This window comes from Salvelinus fontinalis, chromosome 40 (genome assembly GCF_029448725.1).
Source record: "Salvelinus fontinalis isolate EN_2023a chromosome 40, ASM2944872v1, whole genome shotgun sequence".
NCBI lineage: Eukaryota > Metazoa > Chordata > Actinopteri > Salmoniformes > Salmonidae > Salvelinus > Salvelinus fontinalis.
Window position 1 is genome coordinate 582,304 of NC_074704.1, and position 15,000 is coordinate 597,303.

Here is a 15,000-nt window from a genome sequence, read left to right on the forward strand (position 1 = left end):
AGAGGAAGACTGGTTAGAACTCTGTATGGGGACTGGGACAGTAGAGGAAGACTGGTTAGAACTCTGTATGGGGACTGGGACAGTAGATGAAGACTGGTTAGAACTCTGTATGGGGACTGGGACAGTAGAGGAAGACTGGTTAGAACTCTGTATGGGGACTGGGACAGTAGATGAAGACTGGTTAGAACTCTGTATGGGGACTGGGACAGTAGAGGAAGACTGGTTAGAACTCTGTATGGGGACTGGGACAGTAGATGAAGACTGGTTAGAACTCTGTATAGGGACTGGGACAGTGGAGGAAGACTGGTTAGAACTCTGTATGGGGACTGGGACAGTAGATGAAGACTGGTTAGATCTCTGTATGGGGACTGGGACAGTGGAGGAAGACTGGTTAGAACTCTGTATAGGGACTGGGACAGTAGATGAAGACTGGTTAGATCTCTGTATGGGGACTGGGACAGTAGATGAAGACTGGTTAGAACTCTGTATGGGGACTGGGACAGTAGATGAAGACTGGTTAGAACTCTGTATAGGGACTGGGACAGTAGATGAAGACTGGTTAGAACTCTGTATAGGGACTGGGACAGTGGAGGAAGACTGGTTAGAACTCTGTATGGGGACTGGGACAGAAGATGAAGACTGGTTAGATCTCTGTATAGGGACTGGGACAGTGGAGGAAGACTGGTTAGATCTCTGTATGGGGACTGGGACAGTAGATGAAGACTGGTTAGAACTCTGTATGGGGACTGGGACAGTGGAGGAAGACTGGTTAGAACTCTGTATAGGGACTGGGACAGTGGAGGAAGACTGGTTAGAACTCTGTATGGGGACTGGGACAGTAGATGAAGACTGGTTAGAACTCTGTATGGGGACTGGGACAGTGGAGGAAGACTGGTTAGAACTCTGTATGGGACTGGGACAGTAGATGAAGACTGGTTAGAACTCTGTATGGGGACTGGGACAGTGGAGGAAGACTGGTTAGAACTCTGTATGGGGACTGGGACAGTAGAGGAAGACTGGTTAGAACTCTGTATGGGGACTGGGACAGTAGATGAAGACTGGTTAGAACTCTGTATGGGGACTGGGACAGTAGATGAAGACTGGTTAGAAGTCTGTATGGGGACTGGGACAGTAGATGAAGACTGGTTAGAAGTCTGTATGGGGACTGGGACAGAAGATGAAGACTGGTTAGAACTCTGTATAGGGACTGGGACAGTGGAGGAAGACTGGTTAGAACTCTGTATGGGGACTGGGACAGTAGACGAAGAATGGTTAGAACTCTGTATGGGGACTGGGACAGTAGAGGAAGACTGGTTAGAACTCTGTATGGGGACTGGGACAGTAGAGGAAGACTGGTTAGAACTCTGTATGGGGACTGGGACAGTAGAGAAAGACTGGTTAGAACTCTGTATGGGGACTGGGACAGTAGAGGAAGACTGGTTAGAACTCTGTATGGGGACTGGGACAGTAGATGAAGACTGGTTAGAACTCTGTATGGGGACTGGGACAGTAGAGGAAGACTGGTTAGAACTCTGTATGGGGACTGGGACAGTAGAGGAAGACTGGTTAGAACTCTGTATGGGGACTGGGACAGTAGATGAAGACTGGTTAGAACTCTGTATGGGGACTGGGACAGTAGAGGAAGACTGGTTAGAACTCTGTACGGTGACTGGGACAGTAGAGGAAGACTGGTTAGAACTCTGTATGGGGACTGGGACAGTAGAGGAAGACTGGTTAGAACTCTGTATGGGGACTGGGACAGTAGATGAAGACTGGTTAGAACTCTGTATGGGGACTGGGACAGTAGATGAAGACTGGTTAGATCTCTGTATGGGGACTGGGACAGTGGAGGAAGACTGGTTAGAACTCTGTATAGGGACTGGGACAGTAGATGAAGACTGGTTAGATCTCTGTATGGGGACTGGGACAGTGGAGGAAGACTGGTTAGAACTCTGTATAGGGACTGGGACAGAAGATGAAGACTGGTTAGATCTCTGTATGGGGACTGGGACAGTATATGAAGACTGGTTAGAACTCTGTATAGGGACTGGGACAGTAGAGGAAGACTGGTTAGAACTCTGTATGGGGACTGGGACAGTAGATGAAGACTGGTTAGAACTCTGTATAGGGACTGGGACAGTGGAGGAAGACTGGTTAGAACTCTGTATGGGGACTGGGACAGTAGATGAAGACTGGTTAGAACTCTGCATAGGGACTGGGACAGTGGAGGAAGACTGGTTAGAACTCTGTATGGGGACTGGGACAGTAGAGGAAGACTGGTTAGAACTCTGTATAGGGACTGGGACAGTGGAGGAAGACTGGTTAGAACTCTGTATGGGGACTGGGACAGTAGATGAAGACTGGTTAGAACTCTGTATGGGACTGGGACAGTAGATGAAGACTGGTTAGAACTCTGTATGGGGACTGGGACAGTGGAGGAAGACTGGTTAGAACTCTGTATGGGGACTGGGACAGTAGAGGAAGACTGGTTAGAACTCTGTATGGGGACTGGGACAGTAGATGAAGACTGGTTAGAACTCTGTATGGGGACTGGGACAGTAGATGAAGACTGGTTAGAAGTCTGTATGGGGACTGGGACAGTAGATGAAGACTGGTTAGAAGTCTGTATGGGGACTGGGACAGAAGATGAAGACTGGTTAGAACTCTGTATAGGGACTGGGACAGTGGAGGAAGACTGGTTAGAACTCTGTATGGGGACTGGGACAGTAGACGAAGAATGGTTAGAACTCTGTATGGGGACTGGGACAGTAGAGGAAGACTGGTTAGAACTCTGTATGGGGACTGGGACAGTAGAGGAAGACTGGTTAGAACTCTGTATGGGGACTGGGACAGTAGAGAAAGACTGGTTAGAACTCTGTATGGGGACTGGGACAGTAGAGGAAGACTGGTTAGAACTCTGTATGGGGACTGGGACAGTAGATGAAGACTGGTTAGAACTCTGTATGGGGACTGGGACAGTAGAGGAAGACTGGTTAGAACTCTGTATGGGGACTGGGACAGTAGAGGAAGACTGGTTAGAACTCTGTATGGGGACTGGGACAGTAGATGAAGACTGGTTAGAACTCTGTATGGGGACTGGGACAGTAGAGGAAGACTGGTTAGAACTCTGTACGGGGACTGGGACAGTAGAGGAAGACTGGTTAGAACTCTGTATGGGGACTGGGACAGTAGAGGAAGACTGGTTAGAACTCTGTATGGGGACTGGGACAGTAGATGAAGACTGGTTAGAACTCTGTATGGGGACTGGGACAGTAGAGGAAGACTGGTTAGAACTCTGTATGGGGACTGGGACAGTAGATGAAGACTGGTTAGAACTCTGTATGGGGACTGGGACAGTAGAGGAAGACTGGTTAGAACTCTGTATGGGGACTGGGACAGTAGATGAAGACTGGTTAGAACTCTGTATAGGGACTGGGACAGTGGAGGAAGACTGGTTAGAACTCTGTATGGGGACTGGGACAGTAGATGAAGACTGGTTAGATCTCTGTATGGGGACTGGGACAGTGGAGGAAGACTGGTTAGAACTCTGTATAGGGACTGGGACAGTAGATGAAGACTGGTTAGATCTCTGTATGGGGACTGGGACAGTAGATGAAGACTGGTTAGAACTCTGTATGGGGACTGGGACAGTAGATGAAGACTGGTTAGAACTCTGTATAGGGACTGGGACAGTAGATGAAGACTGGTTAGAACTCTGTATAGGGACTGGGACAGTGGAGGAAGACTGGTTAGAACTCTGTATGGGGACTGGGACAGAAGATGAAGACTGGTTAGATCTCTGTATAGGGACTGGGACAGTGGAGGAAGACTGGTTAGATCTCTGTATGGGGACTGGGACAGTAGATGAAGACTGGTTAGAACTCTGTATGGGGACTGGGACAGTGGAGGAAGACTGGTTAGAACTCTGTATAGGGACTGGGACAGTGGAGGAAGACTGGTTAGAACTCTGTATGGGGACTGGGACAGTAGATGAAGACTGGTTAGAACTCTGTATGGGGACTGGGACAGTGGAGGAAGACTGGTTAGAACTCTGTATGGGGACTGGGACAGTAGATGAAGACTGGTTAGAACTCTGTATGGGGACTGGGACAGGAGATGAAGACTGGTTAGATCTCTGTATAGGGACTGGGACAGTGGAGGAAGACTGGTTAGAACTCTGTATGGGGACTGGGACAGTGGAGGAAGATATACTGTGAGCAACACACTGGTATCGGTTTGACCTTTAGAAACCCCCAGTAGTGCTGTTAGTATCTCGATGTGTGTAACATAGGGCCTTGTGAAAGCTGCCCCTCATAAAGGACAATAAACACAATCAATCAACGGATAAGGGGGAGCTCTCACCCCCCTGTCCACCAGCCATATGGAACAGACACCTGCTGTGATCAGGAGGAAGCAGAGAGAGATATGTGGAGAGTTGGGCCAATCTTTAGAATGTGGAATGTTCTAGACATTCCGTTACATAGCATTGTTTAAATATTCCCCATGTAATGTTAACGGGGAGTTAAGATGGCTGCCGTAGAACGTTGACGTGTAAATACATCACAATGCAGAAACCTCACTATTGAAGTAGCTATCAATCCATCAACCAATCAATCTCCTCCTATCCTACAGGTGACGGCGATGAACCATGTGAGCAACCTGACGGACCACTTCAACGTGACGGTCGACCGTATGAACCCCATGGTCAACCTCACGGTCACCGGCGTGCCTGGCGTGGTCACGCAGGGCTCGGACCAGTTCCTGACCACCTCCGTGGTCCTGGATATGTCCGTGGACGCCACCTTCCGGTAGGTTGTAGTGTGTGTGGGACACGCGCACACACACACACACACATACACACGCAAGCACGCACACACACACACACACACACACACACACACACACACACACACACAAGCACGCACACCAACATATCATAAACACAGACCAAACCAAGCTCATGCTTAGACTGTCTCCTATACATGTCTACATCTCTCTGAGACTGTCTCCTAAACATGTCTACATCTCTCTGAGACTGTCTCCTAAACATGTCTACATCTCTCTGAGACTGAGACTGTCTCCTAAACATGTCTACATCTCTCTGAGACTGTCTCCTATACATGTCTACATCTCTCTGAGACTGTCTCCTATACATGTCTACATCTCTCTGAGACTGTCTCCTAAACATGTCTACATCTCTCTGAGACTGTCTCCTAAACATGTCTACATCTCTCTGAGACTGTCTCCTAAACATGTCTACATCTCTCTGAGACTGTCTCCTATACATGTCTACATCTCTCTGAGACTGTCTCCTATACATGTCTACATCTCTCTGAGACTGTCTCCTAAACATGTCTACATCTCTCTGAGACTGTCTCCTAAACATGTCTACATCTCTCTGATACTGTCTCCTAAACATGTCTACATCTCTCTGAGACTGTCTCCTAAACATGTCTACATTTCTCTGAGACTGAGACTGTCTCCTATACATGTCTACATCTCTCTGAGACTGTCTCCTATACATGTCTACATCTCTCTGAGACTGTCTCCTAAACATGTCTACATCTCTCTGAGACTGTCTCCTAAACATGTCTACATCTCTCTGAGACTGTCTCCTATACATGTCTACATCTCTCTGAGACTGTCTCCTAAACATGTCTACATCTCTCTGAGACTGTCTCCTATACATGTCTACATCTCTCTGAGACTGAGACTGTCTCCTAAACATGTCTACATCTCTCTGAGACTGTCTCCTATACATGTCTACATCTCTCTGAGACTGTCTCCTAAACATGTCTACATCTCTCTGAGACTGAGACTGTCTCCTAAACATGTCTACATCTCTCTGAGACTGTCTCCTATACATGTCTACATCTCTCTGAGACTGTCTCCTATACATGTCTACATCTCTCTGAGACTGAGACTGTCTCCTAAACATGTCTACATCTCTCTGAGACTGTCTCCTAAACATGTCTACATCTCTCTGAGACTGTCTCCTAAACATGTCTACATCTCTCTGAGACTGTCTCCTAAACATGTCTACATCTCTCTGAGACTGTCTCCTATACATGTCTACATCTCTCTGAGACTGTCTCCTAAACATGTCTACATCTCTCTGAGACTGTCTCCTATACATGTCTACATCTCTCTGAGACTGAGACTGTCTCCTAAACATGTCTACATCTCTCTGAGACTGTCTCCTAAACATGTCTACATCTCTCTGAGACTGTCTCCTAAACATGTCTACATCTCTCTGAGACTGTCTCCTATACATGTCTACATCTCTCTGAGACTGAGACTGTCTCCTAAACATGTCTACATCTCTCTGAGACTGTCTCCTATACATGTCTACATCTCTCTGAGACTGTCTCCTATACATGTCTACATCTCTCTGAGACTGTCTCCTATACATGTCTACATCTCTCTGAGACTGAGACTGTCTCCTAAACATGTCTACATCTCTCTGAGACTGTCTCCTATACATGTCTACATCTCTCTGAGACTGTCTCCTATACATGTCTACATCTCTCTGAGACTGAGACTGTCTCCTAAACATGTCTACATCTCTCTGAGACTGTCTCCTATACATGTCTACATCTCTCTGAGACTGTCTCCTACACATGTCTACATCTCTCTGAGACTGTCTCCTAAACATGTCTACATCTCTCTGAGACTGTCTCCTATACATGTCTACATCTCTCTGAGACTGAGACTGTCTCCTATACATGTCTACATCTCTCTGAGACTGTCTCCTATACATGTCTACATCTCTCTGAGACTGTCTCCTAAACATGTCTACATCTCTCTGAGACTGTCTCCTAAACATGTCTACATCTCTCTGAGACTGAGACTGTCTCCTATACATGTCTACATCTCTCTGAGACTGTCTCCTAAACATGTCTACATCTCTCTGAGACTGTCTCCTAAACATGTCTACATCTCTCTGAGACTGTCTCCTAAACATGTCTACATCTCTCTGAGACTGTCTCCTAAACATGTCTACATCTCTCTGAGACTGTCTCCTATACATGTCTACATCTCTCTGAGACTGTCTCCTATACATGTCTACATCTCTCTGAGACTGTCTCCTATACATGTCTACATCTCTCTGAGACTGTCTCCTAAACATGTCTACATCTCTCTGAGACTGTCTCCTATACATGTCTACATCTCTCTGAGACTGTCTCCTATACATGTCTACATCTCTCTGAGACTGTCTCCTATACATGTCTAGATCTCTCTGAGACTGTCTCCTAAACATGTCTACATCTCTCTGAGACTGTCTCCTATACATGTCTACATCTCTCTGAGACTGTCTCCTAAACATGTCTACATCTTTCTGAGACTGTCTCCTAAACATGTCTACATCTCTCTGAGACTGTCTCCTAAACATGTCTACATCTCTCTGAGACTGAGGCTGTCTCCTAAACATGTCTACATCTCTCTGAGACTGTCTCCTATACATGTCTACATCTCTCTGAGACTGTCTCCTATACATGTCTACATCTCTCTGAGACTGAGGCTGTCTCCTAAACATGTCTACATCTCTCTGAGACTGAGACTGTCTCCTATACATGTCTACATCTCTCTGAGACTGTCTCCTAAACATGTATACATCTCTCTTTCTCTCTCTCTCTTTGACACACACACACATATTCTGTAAAGTTAAACTAGTGTCTGAGAAGCAGTGGAGGGTTTGGAGAGAGAGGAGTGGAAACTCTGGATCGCTCACTGAGATGAACGAGAGAGTGAAGAGAGACGGAGGGAAGGAGGGAGGGAGGGAAGGAGGGAGATGGAGGTAAAACGATAGAGTGGAGAGAGAGAGAGAGGGATGGAGGGAGATGGAGGTAAAACGATAGAGTGGAGAGAGAGAGGGAAGGAGGGAGAGAAACGGAGGGGAACATTCCTGTCAGCAATCTGCTCTAACCACAAGACTGTAAATCAAAACCCTGTCCCACATAGAAGGCTGCCATTATCACACACAGAGACTGTGTGTGTGTGTGTGTGTGTGTGTATGTGTGTGTGTGTGTGTGTGTGTGTGTGTGTGTGTGTGTGTGTGTGTGTGTGTGTGTGTGTGTGTGTGTGTGTGTGTGTGTGTGTGTGTGTGTGTGTGTGTGTGTTTGTGTGTGTGTGTGTGTGTGTGTGTGTGTGTGTGTGTGTGTATTGATTGTATTGTGCCCTGTCCCCCAGGTGGTCGTTTGGAGACGGAGGTTACCAGGAGTATGACTTTAAACCTCCCTACAACACCTCCCTGTACCCTCCCCTACCAGACTCCCCTACACAGGTGCTCCTGCCCAACAAAGTCAAATACAAGTACCCCCAGCCAGGTCTGTTAATCCACCTCTCTACTGGTTTATAGTATTCATGCTATATTTACAGTATTTTATTTAAAAACAGCTGGTTTTACAGAAATACCGGTTAGAAGATTACCGGATTCAGGAGGGAATAAGCAGGAAATCTAGAATCCTCCAACCTGCATTTCTGAAAAACCGGGGAATTTTGGGAATGTTGCCAAGATTTATCAACCCTATCTGGGAGTGTCACTGGGAATGTCTTGTTACATTTTGGAAAAGAGGACAATGTCATGCTTTCTCTTTCCCCCTCCCTGTCTCTCTGTAGGAGTGTACACCGTCCTGGTGTCTGTGTCTAACCGCTACGAGAACAGAACCCAGCGCATCGACATGCACGTCTACAGTGTTCTTACCCACGTCGACATAGAAACAGAGCCCCGCCTCCTCCAGGCCGGCCAACCAGCAGCTTTTGAGGCTCACGCCTTGCCCTCGGCCTATGGCATCATCTATACGTGGGATTTTGGCGATGGCTCCGCCTCCAGGGAGGGGCCTCAACGTCGGGTCAACCACACCTACGGGGTCGGCCACAGTGGCGTCCATAACGTGTGTGTGTCCGTGAATAATACGATCAGCTGGACGAAGGCCTGCGCTGAGATGTTGGTGTACGAGGAGATTAAAGGGTTAACGGCGACCTCCTCCGCCCCGACCGAGCTCAACACCCCGACGATGATCTCTGCACACCTGGAGGCAGGTAACAACGTCACCTGGAGCTTCGACATGGGCGACGGGTCCATGGTGACGACGGCGGATTCCGAGGTTCCGCACACCTACGTGAAAGACGGGAACTACACGGTGAACGTGACGGCGTGGAACGCGGTGAGCGCCCGCTGGACCCTGGTACCTGTCCAGGTGTTGGTGCTGCAGGTGGTGAGGCTGGAGCCGGCGGGCTGCGTCCGGGAGCTGACCCAGGTCCACTTCCAGGCCTTCGTTTCGGGGAATGCCTCCTCTCACCTGTATGAGTGGAGCTTCGGGGACGGGACCCCCAACCAGACACACCTGGGCAGCCCCAGGATCAGCCACTCCTACTGGGGCAGCGGGGACTACCATCTCTCCCTGCTGCTGTCCAGCGGCGTCAACAAGGCCAACTTCTTTGCGTGGGTGTGCGTCCAGCCGGCGGTGTCCAACGTGACCCTGACCCCAGAGAAGAGCAACTTCAGACTGGGGGAGGAGAGCCGGTTCAGGGCCAGCGCCCGGCCCGACTTCGACTACACCTACCTATGGGATTTTGGGGTGATTGACGACTCTACACCTGTCCAGGGCCATAAGGACATGGTGTTCACCTATAAAAGCCCTGGTCAGTACCTGGTGACGGTCACTGTGTCCAACAACATCTCCTGCAGTAACGACAGCGTTCTGATTCAGATCCAGCGGCCGGTAGGACTGGTTCTGATCCAACATAACGGGACTAGATCCAATAACCTGACTCTGAGGGAGGTGTACCTCTTCACCACCTCTTCGCTGGCGCCCGCCATCCTCTACACCTGGGATTTCGGCGACGGAACGCCCCTCACCCCCGGGCCGAACGTGACACACGCCTACAACGTCTCTGGAGTCTTCAATGTCACGCTGACGGCGGCAAACCCGGTGAGCAGCAACCACACCCGGGTTGCCGTGGCAGTCCTGGCACCCATCCGTGGCCTGGTGGTCAACGCTGATCGGGTCAACGTCCCCATAAACGCCACAGTCAACTTCAAGGCTCACCTGGAGGAAGGCGACGGTGTGCGGTTTTCGTGGAACCTGTGTGACGGTTGCACGCCCAGGCTCCAAGAATGGAAGACTCATTACACCTTCCGGTCGGTGGGGACGTACAACGTCATCGTCACGGCAGAGAGCGACGTGGGCTCAGCCCAGGCCAGCGTGTACATCTACGTGCTGCGGGAGCTGGAGGGGCTGCAGATCCAGCCGGAGGAGGAGATGGGGGGCGAGGGGGGGTGCTGCTACGCCACCAACCGTCTGCTCCACCTCCAGGCCGCGCTGAGGGAAGGGACCAACATGTCCTTTAGCTGGAACCTCCTCAGGGAGTCTGTCAGCACTGCGCTCAACCTCAGCGGGAAGACCATCCCGGTCAACTTCTCCACCCCTGGTCCCTGTGACGTCTTCCTGCGGGCCACCAACCTCCTCGGAACGCTTGCGGTGAACAGAACCATCCAGTTCCTCGATCCGGTTGGAGAGCTGTACCTGGAGACCAGCGTCAACCCTGTGGCGGTCAACTCCTCCACTAACCTGACGGTGTTGGCCAGTAAAGGCTCGGACATGCAGTACCGGTGGTCGGCTGATGAGGGCGCTCTAGGCGGGAATGAGCCCTCTGTGGTTCATTGGTTCACTAGTCCAGGGATGAAGGTCGTTACTGTGGAAGTGTCCAATGAGGTCAGCGCCGAGACGGTGTCGGAGTTCATTGACGTCCAGGAAGTGGTAACGGGATTGACGTTCTCTACGACTAACGTCACGGAGCAGAACTTTGTGGCCACCGGCGTCAACGTCTCCCTCCACGGAGAATTAAGGACCGGCACCAACGTATCTTGGACCTGGCTGTTGCTGGGCAGAACAGAGATTGGACGGACGGTGTCCCACGTTTTCCGTGAACCAGGGCCGTTCACCGTTATGCTAAACGCTACCAACGACGTTAGCGGCGAGACGTTTTCCAGAGAGTTGACGGTGCAGGATAAGATTCAGGGGTTGGAGCTGAGGGCCAGTAAGAGGATCGCGGCGGTCGGGGAGAGGGTGGAGTTTACCATCGCCAAGGCGTCAGGGACGAAGGTGAGCTTCATCCTCAGCATCAGCGGAGACTCGACCGTGTTCGGCCTCAACCAGACCTACGTTCACCAGTTCAGCCGGGTCGACACCTACATGGTAAACCTGACCGCACACAACCAGGTGAGATACAGGAGTTCCAGGGGAGAATGCATCGGGTTTAGAATATCTTTTTGTATTATTATTTATTTTTATTAATCATTTTAATATCGTTGTAGTTGATTAAAAAAAATTACAACTCAATACAATTTCATTACATATATTCTCATATGCTAGTTGATGTTTGTTGTGTTTTTCTTTGTCTTGTTTTACCGTAATTTCATCATTTCCCCAGGTGAGTTCTGAGCGGCGCCACCTGCAGGTGGAGGTGATGGAGCCAGTGAGCATGCTGAGTATCCTGGACTGCTGTGACGCCGCCATGCCTGTGGGCGTCAGGAAGACCTTGGTAGCCGACATCCTGACAGGAAACCCGGTGACCTTCCTGTGGACCTTTGACCTTAACCACCTCCCCCTTCCCCACATCGGGAAGGAGGTGACTTACAACCCCGACCAGGCCGGGTCACTCACCATCTACCTGAGGTAAGGTATCAACTGAGTACGGGGCTTGTGACGCAAAGGGATCAGTTCCCGCTGGGGCCGACAATACCAAAATGTAGGCTATGAAAAGTCTGTACTGTAAGTCTGTACTGTAAGTCTGTACTGTAAGTCTGTTGTAAATGAGGCCGTGTCACTCACCCTCTAGTTGAGGTGACGTACCAACTGAATATGGGGCTCACAACACAAAAGTTGTGGGTTCTGCCAGAACCACCAATACTCTCTGTTGAGGTACCAACTGAATATGGGGCTCACAACACAAAGGTTGTGGGTTCTGCCAGAACCACCAATACTCTCTGTTGAGGTACCAACTGAATATGGGGCTCACAACACAAAGGTTGTGGGTTCTGCCAGAACCACCAATACTCTCTGTTGAGGTACCAACTGAATATGGGGCTCACAACACAAAGGTTGTGGGTTCTGCCCGAAGCACCAATACTCTCTGTTGAGGTACCAACTGAATATGGGACTCACAACACAAAGGTTGTGGGCCAGAACCACCAATACTCTCTGTTGAGGTACCAACTGAATATGGGGCTCACAACACAAAGGTTGTGGGTTCTGCCAGAAGCACCAATACTCTCTGTTGAGGTACCAACTGAATATGGGGCTCACAACACAAAGGTTGTGGGTTCTGCCAGAAGCACCAATACTCTCTGTTGAAGTACCAACTGAGCCTTCCTTTGCAACGCCAAAATTCCCAGGTTTTACAGACATCCTGGTTGGAGGTTCCAGGATATCCTGCTGATTCTCTTCTGATTTCAGGAATCTTCGAACCAGGATTTTTGGAAATGCTTGTAATTTGGGGAAAGTTACTGTAATTTTGTAACCCTACGAACAATGCCAAGGTTGTTGGTTCGATTCCCGCTGGGGCCACCAATGTGAAAACCTGCACACTCTGTTACATGTTGCTTTGTGTTTTCTATCTGCTAAATTCTATCTGTCTTAATGCATCCAGGGCGTTCAACCTGCTAAACGGCCAGAACATCACATGGCACATCCAGGTGCAGAACGTTCTGACGGAGGCCCGGGTGGAGGCCCAGCCCAGAGACACCTTCATCAACAAGACGGTGATGCTGACGGTGGGCGTTGCCCCTCCATCCACACCCGTTACCTACCTCTGGGACTTTAGGGACGGCTCTGCGCCCCTGCTCTCTACCACCTCCTCTGTTGAACATGTGTACATGTTCCCAGGTCAATACCTGGTCCAGGTACACTAGGTTTACATTATTTATTTATTATCATCAACATGTTTTTTACATGTTTGTTTTCATGTGTTTCTTGATTTTGTATGAATGACAGCAAACCCAATTTCCCTTTTCTACTGTAAACCAACCCCCAATACCATTTTATAACAAACACAAATCTTATAAACACAGATTGACCGTAATTCTCCTCCCCACCACTAGGTGAACTGTAGTAACTTGGTGAGCTGGGTGGTAGCCAGGGTGGAGGTGACCATCGGGGTGTTGGAGTGTGAGGAGCCAGAGGTCCAGGTAGTCCAGGCTCCAAGGCTAGCCATCTGGCGCTACCAGCCCACCCTGGTGGAGGCTAGCGTGGACCTGAAGGCTTGCATCCGCTACGGAGCCCAGTACCTCTGGGAGATCTTCTCCACCCCGCACTGCAACCACGACCACTCGGTACCACACCTTAAATCAATATGTTGTTCTGTATTGTGTTGATTATCCACTGTCAATAATACAATCTCAAACAATTGACCCTTCGCTAAGCCCCGACCCATTGGTTACTGTTGCAACCTCGGGGGAAAAGTTCTGGGCCAGGGCTTTGTGAAGGGTCACTTGTTGCACCTCAGCAGTCAAGTTTTCAAGATGGAGCACTTTCAGTACAGAGCAAAAACTGTGGTGATGATGCGTTGTGACTCTATTCACCCTCCGACCTCCAGGTGGCAGCACCTCTGGCCTCTAAGATCCCTCTCCCGGGGGAAGTAGACGTGCGACGGCTGCAGCTCTCGGTGCCCAAGATGGCTCTGCGTTCGGGGAACTACTCGCTGGTGTTCTCCCTGTCCTACCAGGGGGTTCCCCTGAGGAAGGCTGCCTGTCTACAGCTGACCGTCATGGCCGCCCGCCTGGTACCTATCATAGAGGGAGGGACCTACAGGTAAGAGGGGCAGATGCCGTTGAAGGAATAGTTCTTTTTTTTTTTACAATAAAAATAGCTGTCTAAATAACACAATAAAATCACTGATTGCAGGCCAAGATAAAAATAAGATAAAAAATATTAAAGGAGGAGTTCAGTATTTGTAAACTCTATTATATGGTTCCTCAACCTGAAGGTAGGTTATGGGCCAGGAGAAACTGTGATCCATAGTCCATTGTAGACTACTTTCATGGGCCAGGAGAAACTGTAATCCATAGTCCATTGTAGACTACTTTCAGGAGCCAGGAGAAACTGTAATCCGTAGTCCATTGTAGACTACTTTCAGGGGCCAGGAGAAACTGTAATCCGTAGTCCATTGTAGACTACTTTCAGGGGCCAGGAGAAACTGTAATCCATAGTCCATTGTAGACTACTTTCAGGGGCCAGGAGAAACTGTAATCCGTAGTCCATTGTAGACTACTTTCAGGGGCCAGGAGAAACTGTAATCCGTAGTCCATTGTAGACTACTTTCAGGGTGAGGAACCATCTAACATCAAGTTGTAAAATCCCGAACTTCTCCTTTTAGGGTAAAATAAAACAACATCCCTTGTTTTGTTTTAAGATCATGAAATGATAAATTTTGACTGCACTTGAAATAAAGTGATTTCTGATGTGGTACTTCCAGGGTGTGGTCCAAGACCCAGGACCTGCAGCTGAATGCTGAGCAGAGCTATGATCCCAACATGAACCTGGACAGCCAGTCACTACTCTGCTACCACTGGGAGTGTGTCACCATCTCCAAGGTAAGAACACACTTACAGTTGAAGTCGGAAGTTTACATACATTTAGGTTGGAGTCATTAAAACTTGTTTTTCAACCACTCCACACATTTCTTGTTAACAAACTATAGTTTTGGCAAGTTGGTTAGGACATCTACTTTGTGCATAACACAAGTCATTTTTTCAACAATTGTTTACAGACAGATTATTTAACTTATAATTCACTGTATCACAATTCCAGTGGGTCAGAAGTTTACATACACTAAGTTGACTGTGCCTTTAAACAGCTTGGAAAATTCCAGAAAATTATGTCATGGCTTTAGAAGCCCCTGATAGGCTAATTTACATCATTTGAGTCAATTGGAGGTGTACCTGTGGATGTATTTCAAGGCCTACCTTCAAACTCAGTGCCTCTTTGCTTGACATCA

General features: G+C 48.9%; 1 protein-coding gene across 1 annotated transcript in view; it reads left to right on the top strand.

Annotated features, from left to right (window-relative positions):
* pkd1a (polycystic kidney disease 1a) overlaps positions 1-15,000 on the top strand; it is a 175,601-nt gene that overhangs the window by 85,429 nt on the left and 75,172 nt on the right. The window contains exons 17-24 of the mRNA XM_055907434.1: positions 4,633-4,808; positions 8,191-8,327; positions 8,620-11,225; positions 11,437-11,681; positions 12,655-12,907; positions 13,106-13,336; positions 13,600-13,814; positions 14,479-14,596. Of these exons, the coding sequence (XP_055763409.1) occupies positions 4,633-4,808; positions 8,191-8,327; positions 8,620-11,225; positions 11,437-11,681; positions 12,655-12,907; positions 13,106-13,336; positions 13,600-13,814; positions 14,479-14,596 (3,981 nt within the window). The remainder of the gene's footprint in view (positions 1-4,632; positions 4,809-8,190; positions 8,328-8,619; positions 11,226-11,436; positions 11,682-12,654; positions 12,908-13,105; positions 13,337-13,599; positions 13,815-14,478; positions 14,597-15,000) is intronic.